General features: G+C 50.4%; 8 protein-coding genes across 8 annotated transcripts; 4 read left to right on the top strand and 4 right to left on the bottom strand.

Moving 5' to 3' along the window:
* Positions 1–542: 542 nt before the first annotated feature.
* Positions 543–2,382, top strand: rfeF (uncharacterized protein; the record flags this gene model as incomplete). The annotated part of the gene is made up of 4 exons (XM_056971102.1): positions 543–860; positions 978–1,842; positions 1,898–1,965; positions 2,017–2,382. 4 exons carry the CDS (start codon positions 543–545, stop codon positions 2,380–2,382), a joined length of 1,617 nt encoding a protein of 538 aa, XP_056818081.1.
* Positions 2,383–3,533: 1,151 nt separating this feature from the next.
* On the top strand, positions 3,534–5,434 carry N7477_009440 (uncharacterized protein; the record flags this gene model as incomplete). The annotated part of the gene is made up of 2 exons (XM_056971101.1): positions 3,534–3,816; positions 3,879–5,434. 2 exons carry the CDS (start codon positions 3,534–3,536, stop codon positions 5,432–5,434), a joined length of 1,839 nt encoding a protein of 612 aa, XP_056818080.1.
* Positions 5,435–5,477: 43 nt separating this feature from the next.
* Positions 5,478–8,413, top strand: N7477_009439 (uncharacterized protein; the record flags this gene model as incomplete). The annotated part of the gene is given in 2 exon segments (XM_056971100.1): positions 5,478–6,007; positions 6,025–8,413. 2 exon segments carry the CDS (start codon positions 5,478–5,480, stop codon positions 8,411–8,413), a joined length of 2,919 nt encoding a protein of 972 aa, XP_056818079.1.
* Positions 8,414–9,581: 1,168 nt separating this feature from the next.
* Positions 9,582–10,066, bottom strand: N7477_009438 (uncharacterized protein; the record flags this gene model as incomplete). Its single annotated transcript, XM_056971099.1, has 2 exons — positions 9,582–9,888; positions 9,987–10,066. The coding sequence occupies 2 exons, from the start codon at positions 10,064–10,066 to the stop codon at positions 9,582–9,584; spliced, it is 387 nt and encodes a 128-aa protein (XP_056818078.1).
* Positions 10,067–10,517: 451 nt separating this feature from the next.
* On the bottom strand, positions 10,518–11,035 carry N7477_009437 (uncharacterized protein; the record flags this gene model as incomplete). Its single annotated transcript, XM_056971098.1, has 3 exons — positions 10,518–10,571; positions 10,623–10,856; positions 10,907–11,035. The coding sequence occupies 3 exons, from the start codon at positions 11,033–11,035 to the stop codon at positions 10,518–10,520; spliced, it is 417 nt and encodes a 138-aa protein (XP_056818077.1).
* A 1,409-nt stretch (positions 11,036–12,444) lies between these two features.
* On the bottom strand, positions 12,445–12,731 carry N7477_009436 (uncharacterized protein; the record flags this gene model as incomplete). Its single annotated transcript, XM_056971097.1, has 2 exons — positions 12,445–12,452; positions 12,494–12,731. The coding sequence occupies 2 exons, from the start codon at positions 12,729–12,731 to the stop codon at positions 12,445–12,447; spliced, it is 246 nt and encodes an 81-aa protein (XP_056818076.1).
* Positions 12,732–13,313: 582 nt separating this feature from the next.
* On the bottom strand, positions 13,314–14,247 carry N7477_009435 (uncharacterized protein; the record flags this gene model as incomplete). The annotated part of the gene is made up of 2 exons (XM_056971096.1): positions 13,314–13,799; positions 13,855–14,247. The coding sequence occupies 2 exons, from the start codon at positions 14,245–14,247 to the stop codon at positions 13,314–13,316; spliced, it is 879 nt and encodes a 292-aa protein (XP_056818075.1).
* Positions 14,248–14,769: 522 nt separating this feature from the next.
* Positions 14,770–15,857, top strand: N7477_009434 (uncharacterized protein; the record flags this gene model as incomplete). The annotated part of the gene is made up of 2 exons (XM_056971095.1): positions 14,770–15,115; positions 15,172–15,857. Coding segments are annotated over 2 exons (1,032 nt in total), but the record flags the coding sequence as incomplete, so codon positions are not given.
* Between the last annotated feature and the right edge of the window lie 113 nt (positions 15,858–15,970).

Below are 15,970 nucleotides of genomic sequence, written 5' to 3'. Positions count from 1 at the left end.
CTTTTCTTCCTTAACTCTCTCTCTATCGACACAATGGGTGTAAGTATTCGATCTGTCCTATTCACCTGCTCACCCGTTTGCCTCTACCCCGCGAGGAACCGAGCTGACGCGACTTCAAAACGCACAGTTCGCCTCGAAGATAGCCGCTTCCCAGAGTCAGAACCCAAACCAAAGCCAGAGTCAGAATCAGACCATGTCGAACACTGGCAACACGGGCTCCTACCAAGGCGCACCTCCTGCGGGATACACTGGAGGCCCCCCGACTGCCCTGCGGCCTGCTGGATACGTAAGTCACCTGTGAACCTCGCGACGTCATGGTGGGACAGGGTTGTTGAACTTTCCTGCAGCAACAGCCACAAGCGCAGTACCAGGCTTATCCAGGATCCCCTCCTCCTCAGGGATCGGTAAGCTTCCCTTGATATTATCCTGTTGCCTTTCTTTCTTTCTTTTTTTTTTTGGTCTTTGTCTTCCCTTCAAGTACCCCTCCATCGGCTTCCCTCGGCTCCTCCCCCCCCCCAACCTGCGTGGGACAACTCGAAATCATGTCGGGTCCCTATTACAACCAGGGTTATCCTCAGTACGACGGCTCACTTGCTCAACCCTACCAGTCCTACAATACTCCTCCTCCGGGTGGTGCCTACAATAGGGCTCCGCAACAGCAACAGCCTTACCCCGCATCGTCTCAGCAGGGCTATGCACGTCCTCCCCCCCCGCCGCCTCAGGGTCAAGGTCAGCCCTACGGATCGTCACAATCACCTTATCCTGGACAACCGCCTCAGTCTCCGTACCCCACTCAACAATCACCCTACCCTGGACAGCAGCCACCCCAGTCCCAGTACCCCGGACAGCAGCAGCCCTATGTACATTGAACCCCATATGCCCCTGTTTCTCTTTTTTTTTTCTTCTTTTTCCTTTTTGTTTGTTGCATCTTTTATGTTGTATCAGAGAGGACGCGAATGAATGCTGACGAGAAACAGGGCCAGGCACCCTACCCAAACCAGGGCGCTCCGTACCCCGGTGGACAAGGTCGTCCTGGACCTTCGCCAGGACCTCCTGGGGGCCAGTATGGTGCTCCAGGTGGCCCTCCACCCCAGGCTGCTCCCGCCACTCCTCAGCAACTCAATGCCTATCGCCAGCTGTTGATTAGCACCATCCAAGAGAAAAGTCTTGAGAGCTTCTACCCGCCAGAGAGACTCAACCAACTCGTCCAAACTCTCGCCAATGATGCACCTGGCAAGCTGGCCAAGTTGACTAATGAATGGTCTGTCCCTATGGAGGTGGCCACTGATGTTATGAAGCTCGCTCTGTTCGACGTGATTCTCTATGTCGACGACAGTGGATCCATTGAGTTCGAGGAGAAGGGACTTCGTAAGGACCAGCTGAGACAAATCTTGGGCATTGTGGCCACCGCTGCTTCGACTTTCGACCAGGATGGAATTTCGGTACGATTCATGAACAACCAAGAGCGCGGTGATGGCATTCGCAGTGCTATGGATGTTGAGAATCTGGTCTCGCGTGTGCGTTTCGCAGGACTGACCCCTCTGGGTACTGGCCTGAAGGACAAGGTCGTCGACCCCATGGTGGTGGGTCCTGCTCGCGCCAACCGCCTCGACAAGCCAGTCCTTATCATTACGATTACGGATGGACAGCCCGCAGGTGAGCCTCACGGGGCTTTGCGCGACGTAATCCAACACGCCGTGAACGAGGTGTCGCGAACTCGGTATGGCCGCGGTGCTGTTTCCTTTCAATTCACTCAGGTTGGCAATGACCAGCGTGCGCGTGAATTCTTGTCTGAATTGGACGAGGATCCTCAGATTGGCCAACTGATTGACTGCACTTCGAGTACGTTGTGCACTATGTCCCGCGGGCCACTTGGGCGTACTAACTATTGGAATAGACTTTGAAGTGGAGCAAGATGAGATGTCCCGAGCTGTGCCGCCGGTGCATTTGACTCGCGAACTTTGGGTAGGTTTTGATGATGGCTCGTAATGGACCCCCTACTGATCATCTCCCCAGTGCGCGAAAATCATGCTCGGAGCCATCGATTCGTCATACGACACCAAAGACGAGAAAGCAGCCGGACGATCCAACGCACCCCCACCCCAGCAAGGTGGCTATGGTGGATACGGTCAAGCACCACCTCAGGGACCGCCTGGAGGATACAATGCTCCATCTGGCTACCCTCCGCAGCCCAGCTACCAGCAAGCTCCTCAACAGCCGCCTCAGCCCCCTTACCAACAAGGCAATAGCCAGGGCAACCCTGCATATGGCCAGGGCCAGGGCCAGGCACCCTATGGATATGGTGCTCCCTCGCCGCAACCTGGTGGATCAGGCTATCCGCCTTACGGATCCCATGGACAGGCGCCACCACGCCGTTATTGACGGCAGTGACGTCACGGGGACGATCACGATCCTCTCTTCTTCATTCATGTTATCCTTAACCTATGGACCTTTTCAACAATCCCACCGTTAGCACAATAGATTGTAGGACGTTATCAAATGTTCCCGCTGCCAAGTCCCAACTTCTAAAAACGGAGATCCGTAGGGGCTCCCGGACCTTGCAATCGCTCTAGCGAAATTGTGGAGACATCGCTCAGGGTTCCGAACACCCAGAACGGGACCTTGAATTTAGGCTGCGATCGCCAGTCTGTATACGAACAGTAGAGTCATTGTCGGGGAAAGTTGGTAGTCCATCACCCTGGACTATGGACTATAGACTATGGACTGTGCACTGTGTGCTGTACAAAAGGCCGCCTAGAATGGCTAAAATTAAATAGGGTTGCCACCACACTGACATGGATCAATTTCTGGCCACGCAATGTGAGGGAATGCAGCCGGTTGGCCAATAATTCTTGATGCCTGTTCACGGCCCTCGTTAGGCCCATGGATGCGGCAGGCGGAACCCCGTATCTCCAACTTTTGGGTGGCTGAGTGCCGTCGCAATCAGCCAGGGCCCGGTGTGGTCTTTTGGCGCAAAGGTGGATGCAACCGTCCATCTCCTACCCACCATTGCGCGTGCAGTACTCCACCACCCCCAGGCACGACGAGTCTGGACACCTGGGTGACAGACGACTCCAGTCTTCGCTCCTCTGGTTCCCTCCAATTCTAATCTTAAATCTGCTTGCCTTTTTTTCTTTTGCCTCCGTTTCGGGTTCTTTGACGCTTCCGGTCTTGCACCGCCTCGACACAACAAACTTCTTGTTTCGCTGGCAACTCGCAACTTTACGATCTTGAGATATCGTCTTCTCTTTTACACTCGCTTTCCTCCGCACCTATTCATTTGGACCCCTCGCTTGTCCTTGCGTCGGACACACTTTCGTTGGCGATCTTCTGCACCATTCATTCGATCGGAAAACTCACCGGGCCATGTGGTGAGCGATCAAGAATGCCTCATCTTTCCTCGAGCTCTTAAATCGATTGTTCCGATTATCTTTTGAAGGAAGAAGGCCGAGGAAAGTCGATTACATTTCTCGAGCGCAGTGATCGGCACGGTGCCGCGCAGGCACGATCCGAAGCATTTAGCATTTTCCACCATGTCCAACCACAGGTCCTCCCATGATGACCAGCCCCCGGAGCCTCACGACGTCGCGGAGCACCCCTCTCTCGTCTCGCGTTCCATGTCCGACTCCGGGCGGCGCACCTCCCAACAACATGTGCGCTTTTCTACAGACCTCGAACGAGCCCCGGTCGATGAACGACAAGCAGGCTGGGACCGACGCCCCAGCTCGCGTGGCCTGACCATGACCATCAATACGGCGCTGGCGCCTCCGACGGTTACATCGCCTGCCCGCTCGCCTACCTCCCCTCTTTCGCCCAGTACTGCCCCCGGGGCGACTCTCTCTCCCCTCCCTTCGACCTCCCCACGAGCCCTGAAACAGGGCGATCGCGCTCGCGAAACCGTGGTTACTCTCTCCGCCGATCGATCTTCAATAGGAATATTCAGACAACCTCCGAAACAGATGTCGGCGATGCAGAGCTAGGTGAAGCTAAGGGACCGAACCCTGTGCCGGAGGATGGTCCAGCGCCGGCTTTAATTGAGCATGTGGTTATCAACGACAAGGACGAATTGACCATTGCTCCGACTGCGACCGTCGGATCTCTCAAGGAAACCTCGACCTACCCTTCGACCGACTCTTCAGAGCGCGCTTTTATAGACTACTATATATCTGCGCAGGACACATGGGTAAAGAAAAAGGCTGCCACCGCGGCGATTTGCAACCGAGTAGAGGCTGTCATGACCGCCATGCAGAGGGTTATCTTGCGCATCAAGGATATCCCACCTACGCAGGACGGACGCCACATCGATTTGAATCCATCATCAGTGGAGAACTTGCTCGACGAGCGGACCGGCAAGCCTTACGTCGGCAACTGGATTCGGTCGAGCCGCTACAGTTTCTGGAGTTTCTTTCCCCGGCAGCTGTTTGCCCAATTCACGAAAATGGCCAACTTCTATTTTCTGATTGTTGCGATTCTGCAAATGATACCCGGCCTGAGTACTACTGGAACATACACAACCATTGTTCCGCTTTTGATTTTCGTCGGTATCTCGATGGGTAAGGAAGGATTCGATGACTGGCGCCGGTATCGTCTGGACAAGGAGGAGAACAATCGATTTGCATGGGTGCTTCGGTGTAGCGAGGCCGGTCAACAAGTCTGGGTTGAGATCAAATGGCAGGATATTCGAGTTGGAGATGTCATTAAACTCGGACGAGATGAGCCAGTACCGGCTGATTTCGTTCTGCTGCATGCAAATGGGACCAATGGCGTGGCCTATATCGAGACCATGGCCTTGGATGGAGAGACCAATCTGAAAAACAAGCAGCCATGTCAAGCAGTTTCGAAGGTCTGCTCTACAGTCGAGGACATTACCAGTAACTCGCTTCATTTCGTTGTGGAGGACCCGAACCTGGATCTCTACAAATTTGACGGTCATGTCACTGTCAACGCCCAGGAGAAGCTGCCCTTGACCAATAACGAAATCGTCTACCGAGGAAGTATTCTGCGCAACACCGACGAAACGATCGGCATGGTCATTTACACTGGTGAAGAATGCAAGATCCGCATGAACGCCAACAAAAACCCTCGAATCAAGAAGCCCACACTGCAATCGAAGGTGAACCACGTCGTGATGCTGATTGTGGGTCTCGTGGTTATCCTGGCTGTTGTCTGCACCATCTGCTACAAATACTGGGAGCAAGATGTGGGAAGCCGCTCTTGGTACTTGACAAACGCGAGCGTTAGTTACGGCCCGATCTTTACCTCGTTCCTCATCATGTTCAATACTATGATCCCTATCTCACTCTATGTGAGTATGGAAATTGTCAAGGTTGTTCAGATGTTCCTTCTCAACGATATCGACATGTACGACCCCAGAGACCGATACTCCTCTCGAGGCCCGCACATCCACCATCAACGAAGAGCTGGGACAAATTAGCTATATCTTCTCCGACAAGACTGGAACCTTGACGAACAACTCAATGCGTTTCCGGAAGATGAGCGTTGCTGGCACAGCGTGGTTGCACGATTTGGATCTTCAGGAAGAGGCCGCTCGCGAAGGCGATCACACCAAGCTCATCCACAAGAAGCGTAAATTTAAGGGAAAGAAAGCTGTGGGGCGCAAGTCTACTGCGTCTGAGGCACGCATGCCATCCGGTCCTCGACCTTCCAATATCTCTGCCAATTATGAAGCTATGCGCCGCCTTCGTCACTCGCCGTACAAGACGACCGACATGCTCGAGTACATCCAGCGCAAGCCTTACACTGTTTTCGCGCGAAAAGCCAAATTGTTAATCATGTCTATTGCACTCTGCCACACTTGTATCCCAGAGAAGGATGAGAATGGCAATGTCTCCTTCCAAGCAGCCTCGCCCGACGAGCTGGCTCTTGTTCTGGCAGCCCAAGAACTCGGCTACCTGGTCATTGACCGCCAGGTGAACACATTGACGATCCGCACCTACCCCAACGGCCCCGAAGAATCTGCCCAGACGAAGTCTTCCAAGTCATGGATGTAATAGATTTCTCCAGCGCCCGGAAGCGTATGTCAGTCGTGGTTCGCATGCCTGATCAGCGCATCTGTCTCTTCTGCAAGGGCGCCGATACCACTCTCATGCGTCTGTTTAAGAAGGCCGATCTGGCACAGGAGAAAGCAACCGAGATTGAGCGCCGTGTTAGCAAGCGTAAGGCTGCTGAAGCGAACCAGATAATTCGTCGCAATAGCGAACACCATAGCCGAAAGGACAGCGGTGCTCGTAACAGTCTGAGTCGGCCTAGCTTCAACCATCGCCGCTCTTCTGTCTCTGGGCACCATGCGTCAGCTCTGCGCGAAAGCATCGATGTCTGGCTTCGCGATCGTGAGACAGATGGTGGTATGCTTGACCGGAGAGCTGATAGCGAGTACTACAGTCCGCGCCCGTCTGCACAGATTGGACGCAACTCGACCGCTATCTCCGACTCTGGCAGTGAGACGAATGGCGAGGAAGACGAGGACTTGGTCGAAGAAGCTCTTGTTGTCAATGAGGCGGCCATCTTCGAGCGATGCTTCCAGCACCTGAATGACTTTGCTACTGAAGGATTGCGTACTTTGCTTTATGGTCATCGCTTCCTGGACGAGACTACCTATCAGTCCTGGAGGGCTGCGTATCACGAGGCGTCCACCAGTATCGTCGACCGACAGGAAAAGATTGAGCGCGTTGGTGAGGAGATCGAGCAGCAGCTCGAGCTGACGGGTGCCACTGCGATTGAGGATAAGTTGCAGAAGGGTGTTCCTGAAGCCATTGATAAGCTGCGCCGTGCCAATATCAAATTGTGGATGTTGACTGGTGACAAGCGCGAGACTGCCATCAATGTTGGGCATTCTTGCCGTCTTGTGAAGGATTACTCAACTTTGACCATTCTGGATCATGAGAATGGAGACGTCGAGCAGACTATTGTCCAGTTGACTTCTGATATCAGTCACAACCGTGTGGCTCATTCTGTTGTGGTTGTTGACGGCCAGACTCTTTCGAAGATCGAAGCAGATGAGATTGTCATGAAGCGCTTCTTCCAACTCGCCATTCGTGTTGACTCCGTCATCTGCTGCCGAGCTAGTCCCAAGCAGAAGGCGTTCCTGGTGAAGTCTATTCGCACGCATGTGCAAGATGCAATTACTCTTGCCATTGGTGATGGTGCCAATGACATTGCGATGATCCAAGAAGCGCATGTTGGTATCGGTATCGCTGGTAAGGAAGGTCTTCAGGCTGCGCGTATCTCGGACTACTCGATTGCACAGTTCCGCTTCTTGTTGAAGCTGCTTCTCGTTCACGGACGGTGGAACTACATGCGGGCGTGCAAGTACACCCTCGGCACATTCTGGAAGGAAATGCTGTTCTATCTCACTCAAGCGCTGTACCAGCGCTGGAACGGTTACACCGGAACTAGTCTTTACGAGTCTTGGAGTCTGAGTATGTTCAATACTCTCTTCACCTCGCTGGCTGTCATCTTCCTTGGTATCTTCGCCAAAGACCTTGCTGCATCGACATTGCTCGCTGTCCCTGAGCTGTACGCCCGAGGTCAGCGACACGGTGGCTTCAATATCCGCTTGTGGCTGGGCTGGACCTTTATGGCAGCATGCGAAGCCATGATCATCTTCTTTACGATGTACGGTCTGTACGGTATGTGTCACATCAATCCAAGTGACATCGATACCTTCTCCCTAGGCCTCCTCACATTCTCGGCCTGTGTAGTGGTGATCAACATTAAGCTACAAGCCCTGGAGGTGCACAACAAGACCTATCTCTCCATCATCGTGATCGTCATCTCCGTTGGCGGCTGGTTCCTCTGGAACATCATCCTTTCTGAGCGCTACACGCTAAGCTCCGGTAAAGGCGTCTACGACGTCCCCGAGAACTTCCTCCACCACGCCGGCGACAACCTTCTGTTCTGGGTGGTCCTTCTCATTTCCGTCGCCTCCGTCCTCCTCTTCGAACTCACCATGAGCACTCTCCGCGCCCTCTTCTTCCCAACAGACGTGGACATCTTCCAAGAGTACGAGCAAGACCTTGAAATCCGCAAACGTTTCGAAGAAGCCGCCGCTCCAGAACTTCAACAAGGCTGGGACCACGGGAACAAAAAGTCCAGCTTCGAAATCGCGCGCGAAAACGCCGAATTGGACGCTCGGGAACGCCAGGTCCAGGAACTCCTTTCTCGACCCCGCGTCATGACCAAGTCTAAACCCGTTACCCACGAGATCGAATTGGAAGGCTACTCCAGCGTCAGCGTCAACGCTAGTCACGCAGACATTGCGCCGGAACCAGCCACCGTCACTTACGCGGAACCAATGTCTCCGGGAGAATCGTGTGCGCCGAGGCGCTCAGTTGAGATCCATGAATTATTCAGTAAGGGCTTCGGGGCTATTCGCAAGGGCCAACTGAAATGATTTTATGGAAAGTGTACAAAGTGTGCATATGTGGGGCTGTTGCTCTCCATTTCCTTCTTTTTTCCTCATCTTGTCATTCCCTCATAGCGTCTGTTTATTTGTTGCCTTTACGATGCCACCAGAAGGTGTTGGTGTATTTGACGTTCCTTTCTATTATCATGCGCAGTCGAGACAGACTGAGATACCCCGTTGATGGACGCCTTTTTTTCTTCTCGGTGGGATTCATCCCAATACATATCAAACTCTTGCAATTCTACACAATACGGTCCTACATGTTACTTGCATATCTTGCACTCATCAGAAAAGTACTAGACGTGAGAGCGGAGTCATAATACATATCGTAAGGTCCAGCTCCAGCGAAAGAGGTATATCAAAAAGCCAGAACCCCCTAATCTCGCCTCTCATTCTCCCCTTCCCATCTTTCAAGTCTGCTTTCATCGGAGGCTGATGAGAGATCTCATATAATTCCCTATGAAGTTTCCTGAACAGCTCCCAACTCTCCTCAGCAACCCAATCATCACTACCTGCCCGCAACATACCGCAGAACATATCCTTCAACTGCACCTACGACCTCTTGTCCTTAGCCTCTTTGTTACGCTTCTCGACTCCCCAGACCGTAGCTCCCGCCGCGGAGACACTCCACTGAAATCCAGACTCCCCCAATCCTTTCAAAATTCTAGAGTGAGCTCTCGATATATGCTCGGATATCTCGGCGTCCAGATAATACCATGCACTCAATACAGCCTGGAATCATTCACACGCAAAGCCAGAGGAGTATCCAACTCCATAATAGACTTAGGGCCCGGTCAGTCTCGTTCCCACTCCTATACTTGAGCTTTTTGAAGACAAAGGTGTCGAGACTACTTTGCTTTCATTCAACAGAGTTTACCCAGGGAGAACACGATCGTAAGCCTTTCGAGCGTTCCCCGTCATTATCATGATTTCCTACGTATCTACATGACGAATGAGGTACATCATGGATGTCAAGCTTACTAGCAAAGTAATAAGTTATATCAAGGTTGGGTGAGCCCTCCTGTAGTTAATATTCAAGTCATATGAATACGTTAATCATGCTCGGTTTTGGGGTATCCAAGGTTTCCTCCACCCTAATCTGTATTGGTTTCACAAGCGAGTCCGTTTACAGACATACATACCCATGTCACCGTTTTCAAAGCAGACCGATCACAATATCACCATAGATCTGGGCATCGAGATCCAGACGGACCTTCGCGTAGAGGCTGAGGTGGATTTTGATATTCAGACGCCCTTCCTTGCCCTCAGAGCCACCCTTGGTTTCATTGGGCATGGTCAGGCCAGTGCTAGGCAGGGCATCACCCACCTTGTTGGTGACACCGCCGAGCTCCTCTTCGGGGCGATTGCCCTTGCGGCCTCCTTTGGGAAGAGTGTCGGTGACGGAAGTCACACTAGGCGGAGGAGAGTTAGCCGGGACTTCAAGCTCAGGAAATTGCGCGCGTCTGGCAGAATCTGAATTTGGATTTTGATTTGGGGATTGACATTGGTAATTAATAGCAGGCGCGTCAAAAGTAGCGCTTCGAGATTTTGGTCATTTAACATTGAGGCTTGATTAGTCTGGGTCGCCGTTGACACATGGTTTTCCTGGGCGTCTACACGGCTGTGTGTGATTATTGTCATGGCGACTATTTCAATACCTCGGGTCTCGCCATTTGATTAATTGGACTTTTATACCAGGCTCGTCTAATCAAATGCTCACTTTAAGCTCAATTAAAAACATGCGTAGTTCCCTGAAGACAGAAATTTATCAGGTACCGGAGGCGAGCGGTTGGTCAACTGACAGGGACAAATGCTCAGCTTGAAATCACGAATATTCGACACGGAGAATATGACCTAGCAAAGGGCTTTAGCATCTTGCAGTCGTGAGAATTGCCTCTTACGAAGCTATGAACTTGGTCTTGGGACAAGAGATATGAGAATTGGTTAATGAAATTCCGCTTCTGTACTAGTCTATACATAGACAAAGCTAAATGCCAAAAAAGGATGTGAAATAGGTACAACACGAAGACAAGATATACAATGCTTTGCGGGGAACTAAGAAATCAAATATCGTCGTCAAGATATAGGGCCATTAGACAATGACAACGGTACGGTTCAGAGCCTCGAGGAAGGGGAATGGTCCGGCCTGTAATTGTGTTAGAACCGAGTTTAAACAGAGTTGCGTTTCAGGACTTACTCCGATGAGAGTAGCGTGCGCGACATTGATCTGGGCAGTCCCAGCGGTGAAATCGGCTGGGACCTTGACGGAGAAGTTCTGGTACGGAGGCAGGTAATACTCGTGGTACTGGGGGTGGAATTTGCCATTGTAGAGAATGGTTCCCATAACCTCATCAGACTCTTGGCAGACATCAGAGGCGCAAGAGGAAATGCCAATAGCAACGGCCATCTCAGTAGATCCGGTGATGGTGTTCTGCTGGGATTAAAATCGCGACTGTAAAGACCGGGGGGATATGAACATACAGGACGCTGAACCTGGACAACCACGTCTCTGCCCTTGTGAAGCTTCTGTCCAACAGTAGGGAGACCAATCTGGGCGCTCTGGGCCAGAGCGGCACCAGCAAAGGCAGCAAGAGCAAGGAAGGACTTCATTCTATAGATAGAAAGATGAACAAGAGAGTAGAATTAGCTTGAGATTTAAGGGTAGAATATTGTGGGTTGAGTATTATAGAGCTTCGGGCCACCAGCTATTTATCTGCCGCTCTCCAAGAAACACTCTCGGATTTTTAACGCTTGAAGGAAGGACCAAGGCGACCGTGGTCAAAGAGTGATTCGCCAAGTCTCAGCAGATCTTTGCAGATCTTGGAAAGATGTCTCGGTATGATGCCCAATTCCACTTCTTGTTTTACATGATGTGGACCCTCCCTCGGAGAAGTCGCCAATGATACTCTGCAAAGCCTCTTTGCAAGAAACCCGGTTCCTCATTTATTGATTCTCCACGCTAGGTTCTTTTTTCGGTCTCGGAAACAGGGGACCCCTTAGCGCGGATACCCGTTGCCGTGTCGATCCGGGCGCCCAACCTATGCCACCAGTGCCACCTAGAAGCTTACACTGCCACCCGCAGCTACAGTACACCGACCTCACGCTATTCCACCAAATGTGTCCTCCGATGCAGTGGGCTGAGGCTTAGCAATCTGCTCACCATTAGGCCCGCTACTCATATGACTACTTATATGCCTGCTTGCGCATATGATTGGTAATTTCCGTCTCAAACACATCGTATTTTCCAGATCTGTGCTTGGCTCTATAATAAGATCGCTGTATCCGTGTAAATAATTCATTGTTCATCAGCAAGAGACCTCAAAAGTTGCCTGATCATGTATTATGGGTCTCAGAAGATGGTCACATTGTCACAAAGCTGCACCAACAGATCAAATGTGAACAGTCTATTTGGAGACCTTGGAGTCCCCACTAATGGGGGGCCTGACGATGATTACTGTTGAAATGGACACGAGATCCGAACGCACTTCATCGGCACAGTTCACGACATGCGAGCTTTGTAATCAAGGATGAGTCGATTGTATAATCATTACTCTGAAGCATACAGTGGCGACCGTTATTGCCTTTCATGTCGGAAACCCAGAGAGCGGTCCTTCAACCCCTAGTCACATGATCAACTAAACCTAATATAGGCTACGCGTAAATGACCTGTTTTGAGAAAAAACCAGGTAATAAATACCAGATCTTTTATCATGTCAAAAGCCGCATGTACTGTACGACGTCCCAAAATGGAGGTCCAAACGAGGAGTGAATAAATCCCGTCTTCTCTAATTCTGTACAGGACCAAAATAAGACAATTGAATTACACAACCCAATTACATAAGCCAAAGTAGGCTGTTAATTAGGGTGCCAAATTTGGTATCAATATTATAGCTAGTCACTTATTATCAAAAGAGTGATACAATCGATCCATAACCGTGTTATACTCTTGGGCCTTTTCATTATAGATGAGGATGAAGTACAACTTCATTTTCCCCTTGTTGAAAGTAGTAGTGACCACCTTATTTCGCTAGTTAGTAATTATCAATTATTTAGCATATGGTCGCTCACCATCACCGCGCAGAACAACTTCCCTATTAGCGTCGAAATTCACATCAGCATCAATATGCCGGATATCCTTGTATTCCTTTCCGTTTGAGGTATCTGTGCGGAAAAGAGTAAACTTTTCAACTTCTCCCGTGATACCTTTGAATCGAGTGTCAGCCTTTGCGCTATCACCCAGGGCCATTTTCGAAATGTCGAATGCCGACACGGCGATGTCGTCATTGATAAATCTTGCTTTAGGCATCGTGGAATACAGTAGAATAATTTTTGTTAGAGTTATGAAAAGGGATTGATGGGGAAGGATAGTAGTGAAGCAGTAGCTGGTATCTTTTCATAAACTGTCACGATTCCTGCTAAAATTGTTGCGGACAGGATGTCATCAGCTTATATATGCGTATTGTGTTGAATATGTACCGTCGTCATAATGATTACTTCTTACCTATTGTATGTCAGTCATGATATCATCAGCTAGTTCTGTACAAGGTCTAGTTTTGAAGCTGTAACAATACATGAACATAGAACTACTTGGTTTTTTACGCGCTTAGTAATATACCGTTCAACTCTGTAGCAGATCTTTCAATACAGGAATAACCATATCGGGATTAATGTATCACGTGATTAGGATTCGAAAGAGCATCTCTGGTTTTTCGACATGGAAGGTAAAAGCGGTCGCCACTGTACAGTACGTCTACATTTGGGTCGTTGTAAGAGCGCGGTCTACGACTCAAAATTCTGAATGTCGTCCGATTTCTTCTTTCAAAATGTACTTTACTTCCATACTGATTGCACCCTGCGCGACATGTCAATACAAGGGCCAACCCCATCTTCAACTTGTAAGCGACGTTTCCAGGTAGGTAGCATCCACTCGCGCTTTCTCCCGCGTTAAGAAGTTGGCAAAACTTCCCAGCTCAATCCCCCAAGACTTGATCTTCTCCATTTCCACAAACAGTGACAGATCGCGCATTGCCAACTGAGCACGAACCATCGGGTCCTGTGCTGCATTTATCTTGATCTCCTCCTCCGACATGAAATTGGCCTTAATATTCCTCCCCGTTGCTTCCGATAGATCCCGCATCACATCCTCCACTCCCATCATCTGCGATGCGATCTCGATCTCCTTTTGATTGAATCTGGCGGGGTCCAGGATAGCCGCAGCAGCGAATTTGCCAATGTCATCTGGGTCAACCATAGGCAGAATTGTGTCGCGAGCAAAGGCGGTAGTGAATGTGTTCGTCTCCACCAGGCCTTGGTACATTCGAACCACAGGATTGAGGAAGTTGGTCATAAAGTTGCCCGGTCGCAGAATGACCCACTTCTTGAAACCTGCATTCCGATAGTTTCTCAATGGCTTGCTTGCTGAGGAGCACCATAGCCACAAGACTGTTTGGGTCCCAGTACGTAAGGCGCGTAGGATCCGTGGTGGCCATGGCGCTGGTGTAGATGACTTGCTGAATACCGAGCCGCTTGGCCAGATAGAGAATACGCTGAGCTTGTTCGAGTTCTTCCTGGGGTTTTGTGTAGTTGAAGTTCAGGTTGAGGAAGAGAGTTGTGCAACCGGTCATACTCTTCTCTAGGCTTACTTCGTTGTCGTAGTCACCTTCAGCAAGAGAGACACCCCGCGCGAGAAGGCTCTTAGCAGAAGCAGACTCGAGATCCCGACTGATGGCATGAACTTCAATGTGATGATCAAGTATATTTGGAATGAGGGCGCCTCCTTGGTTGCCGGTTGCGCCGCAAACGAACACTTTTGGCGAGGACATGGTTATTCGAGTAGAGCGTATGAGACGAAGTTATTCATACAGATTGTCTGATTCTATTTCACACAAAGTCTTGCCCGTCTTTATACCTTGCTGCGATGCTATGTCTAAATGCTGCCCTTCGTCGTCTTCCTTTTCTAGAATATGTACATCGTGGAATTCCGCCGAGGGAAGGGTGGAGTGGATCTTGATTGGATCACAACAAGGCTTGCTCCACTGTTAGCTGGCGGAATTCCGCACGCTAGTCCTGGCATAGAAAATATTATCGATGCTCTTAGTCTTACTGCCAAATTCTGGCACCTCATCTCATAGAGCCGCCAATATGTACGAGACAGGTGCTCCGCCGCGGCGCAAGTCTTGCGAGGCGTGCAAGACGTCTAAAAGACGATGTGATCTTGCTTTCCCGTTCTGCTCTCGATGCATTAGCCGGAATTTGCCATGCATATATCCCGGGACGCAGCCTTCTGCTTATCCCGACTTTGCGAAGAGATGCCTACCTATTTGGCTCCAGTGAATACATCACAGCCAGTGGTGCTCTCGTCGCCCTTGGAGCTGGATACCCTCTTCTGTCCCCAATCAAATATCACGCCCAATACTAGCTACATAGATGATGCACAGCCACGAAATTCACTCCCCTATCTACCTCGGAGCGAAGTGCTGGCTAGTCGTAACAACTCGGCATGCAAGTCGAATCGCCAATTAGTGGGGTCGAGGACCAGGCCGCCAAGACCACTTTCTGAAGTTATCGCCTCCCATCTCCAATTTGCGATCGATGTCCTCAAGGACACACCGCGGATGATGGTTCTTCGGAACCAGACTCCGTGGTGCCATCCATCTCTTTATACAAACCACTTGCCAAGAGCAATGCAAGGTCAGTAATCTTATTGTAATACCATTTAGATGGATCTTTTACCTGACTTGAACTAGATGCCTACGCCTGCTGCTCCCTCTACATGTCAAAAACCCAAATTAACGCCCCTGTCATCATGTCACTTTTCGAAAATAGAGTCAGAGAGCTCCTCGAATTGCCAGAAACAAGAAATACCCGCGAACTACTTGCTCGCACCCACGCGCTAATCCTGTACCAAATCATGCGTCTATTTGACAACGCCATCTGCACTCAACCAATAGCAGAAGCCCTATTCACACACTTGGAAGCATCGGTTAATATTCTTATGAGAACGGTCTGTATTCCAAATCCAAAACAGCCGATCGACCTTCTCCCCTCCTCACTGAACCCGATCATTGAATTCTGGGAGTCATGGGTCTTACAAGAGTCCATTCGACGAACTGTCCTGTTGACATATTTCCTTATGCGAGTTTATAGAATTCTGCAGGGCATGGTCCCCGTTGAATGTGATAGCAAGCTTGGGATGTGTGGGAATCATGCGTGGTATCTGTCGGCTCATTTGTGGACTGCGCCGAATGCATTCGACTTCGCAATTGCATGGGCGAGACGGGATCACTTGATTGTGTATGATCTTGACTTCACCCGGACTTTGACGAGTGCACAGCCTGATGATTTGGATGTTTTTGGGAGAATGCTGCTGGTGACAATTCTAGGATCTGATAAGGCCAGAGCTTGGTTTCATGTTCGCGGGGCCGTCTTATGACACCATGTATCTTTGGACTGGGGCTCTAACGAACTAAAACTGAACTGTGAATTTTCCATGAACTGTATGTCTATCCTGAAGGCCCCGTGACTCAACTCCTGTAGGATTAGCGG

The sequence above is a fragment of the Penicillium maclennaniae genome (genome assembly GCF_028827695.1).
Source record: "Penicillium maclennaniae strain IBT 15551 chromosome Unknown utg000008l:1.0-3552695.0:1.0-3555053.0, whole genome shotgun sequence".
Classification (NCBI taxonomy): Eukaryota; Fungi; Ascomycota; class Eurotiomycetes; order Eurotiales; family Aspergillaceae; genus Penicillium; species Penicillium maclennaniae.
Note: the sequence above shows the minus strand (reverse complement) of the source record. Positions and strands in the feature narration are given on the sequence as shown.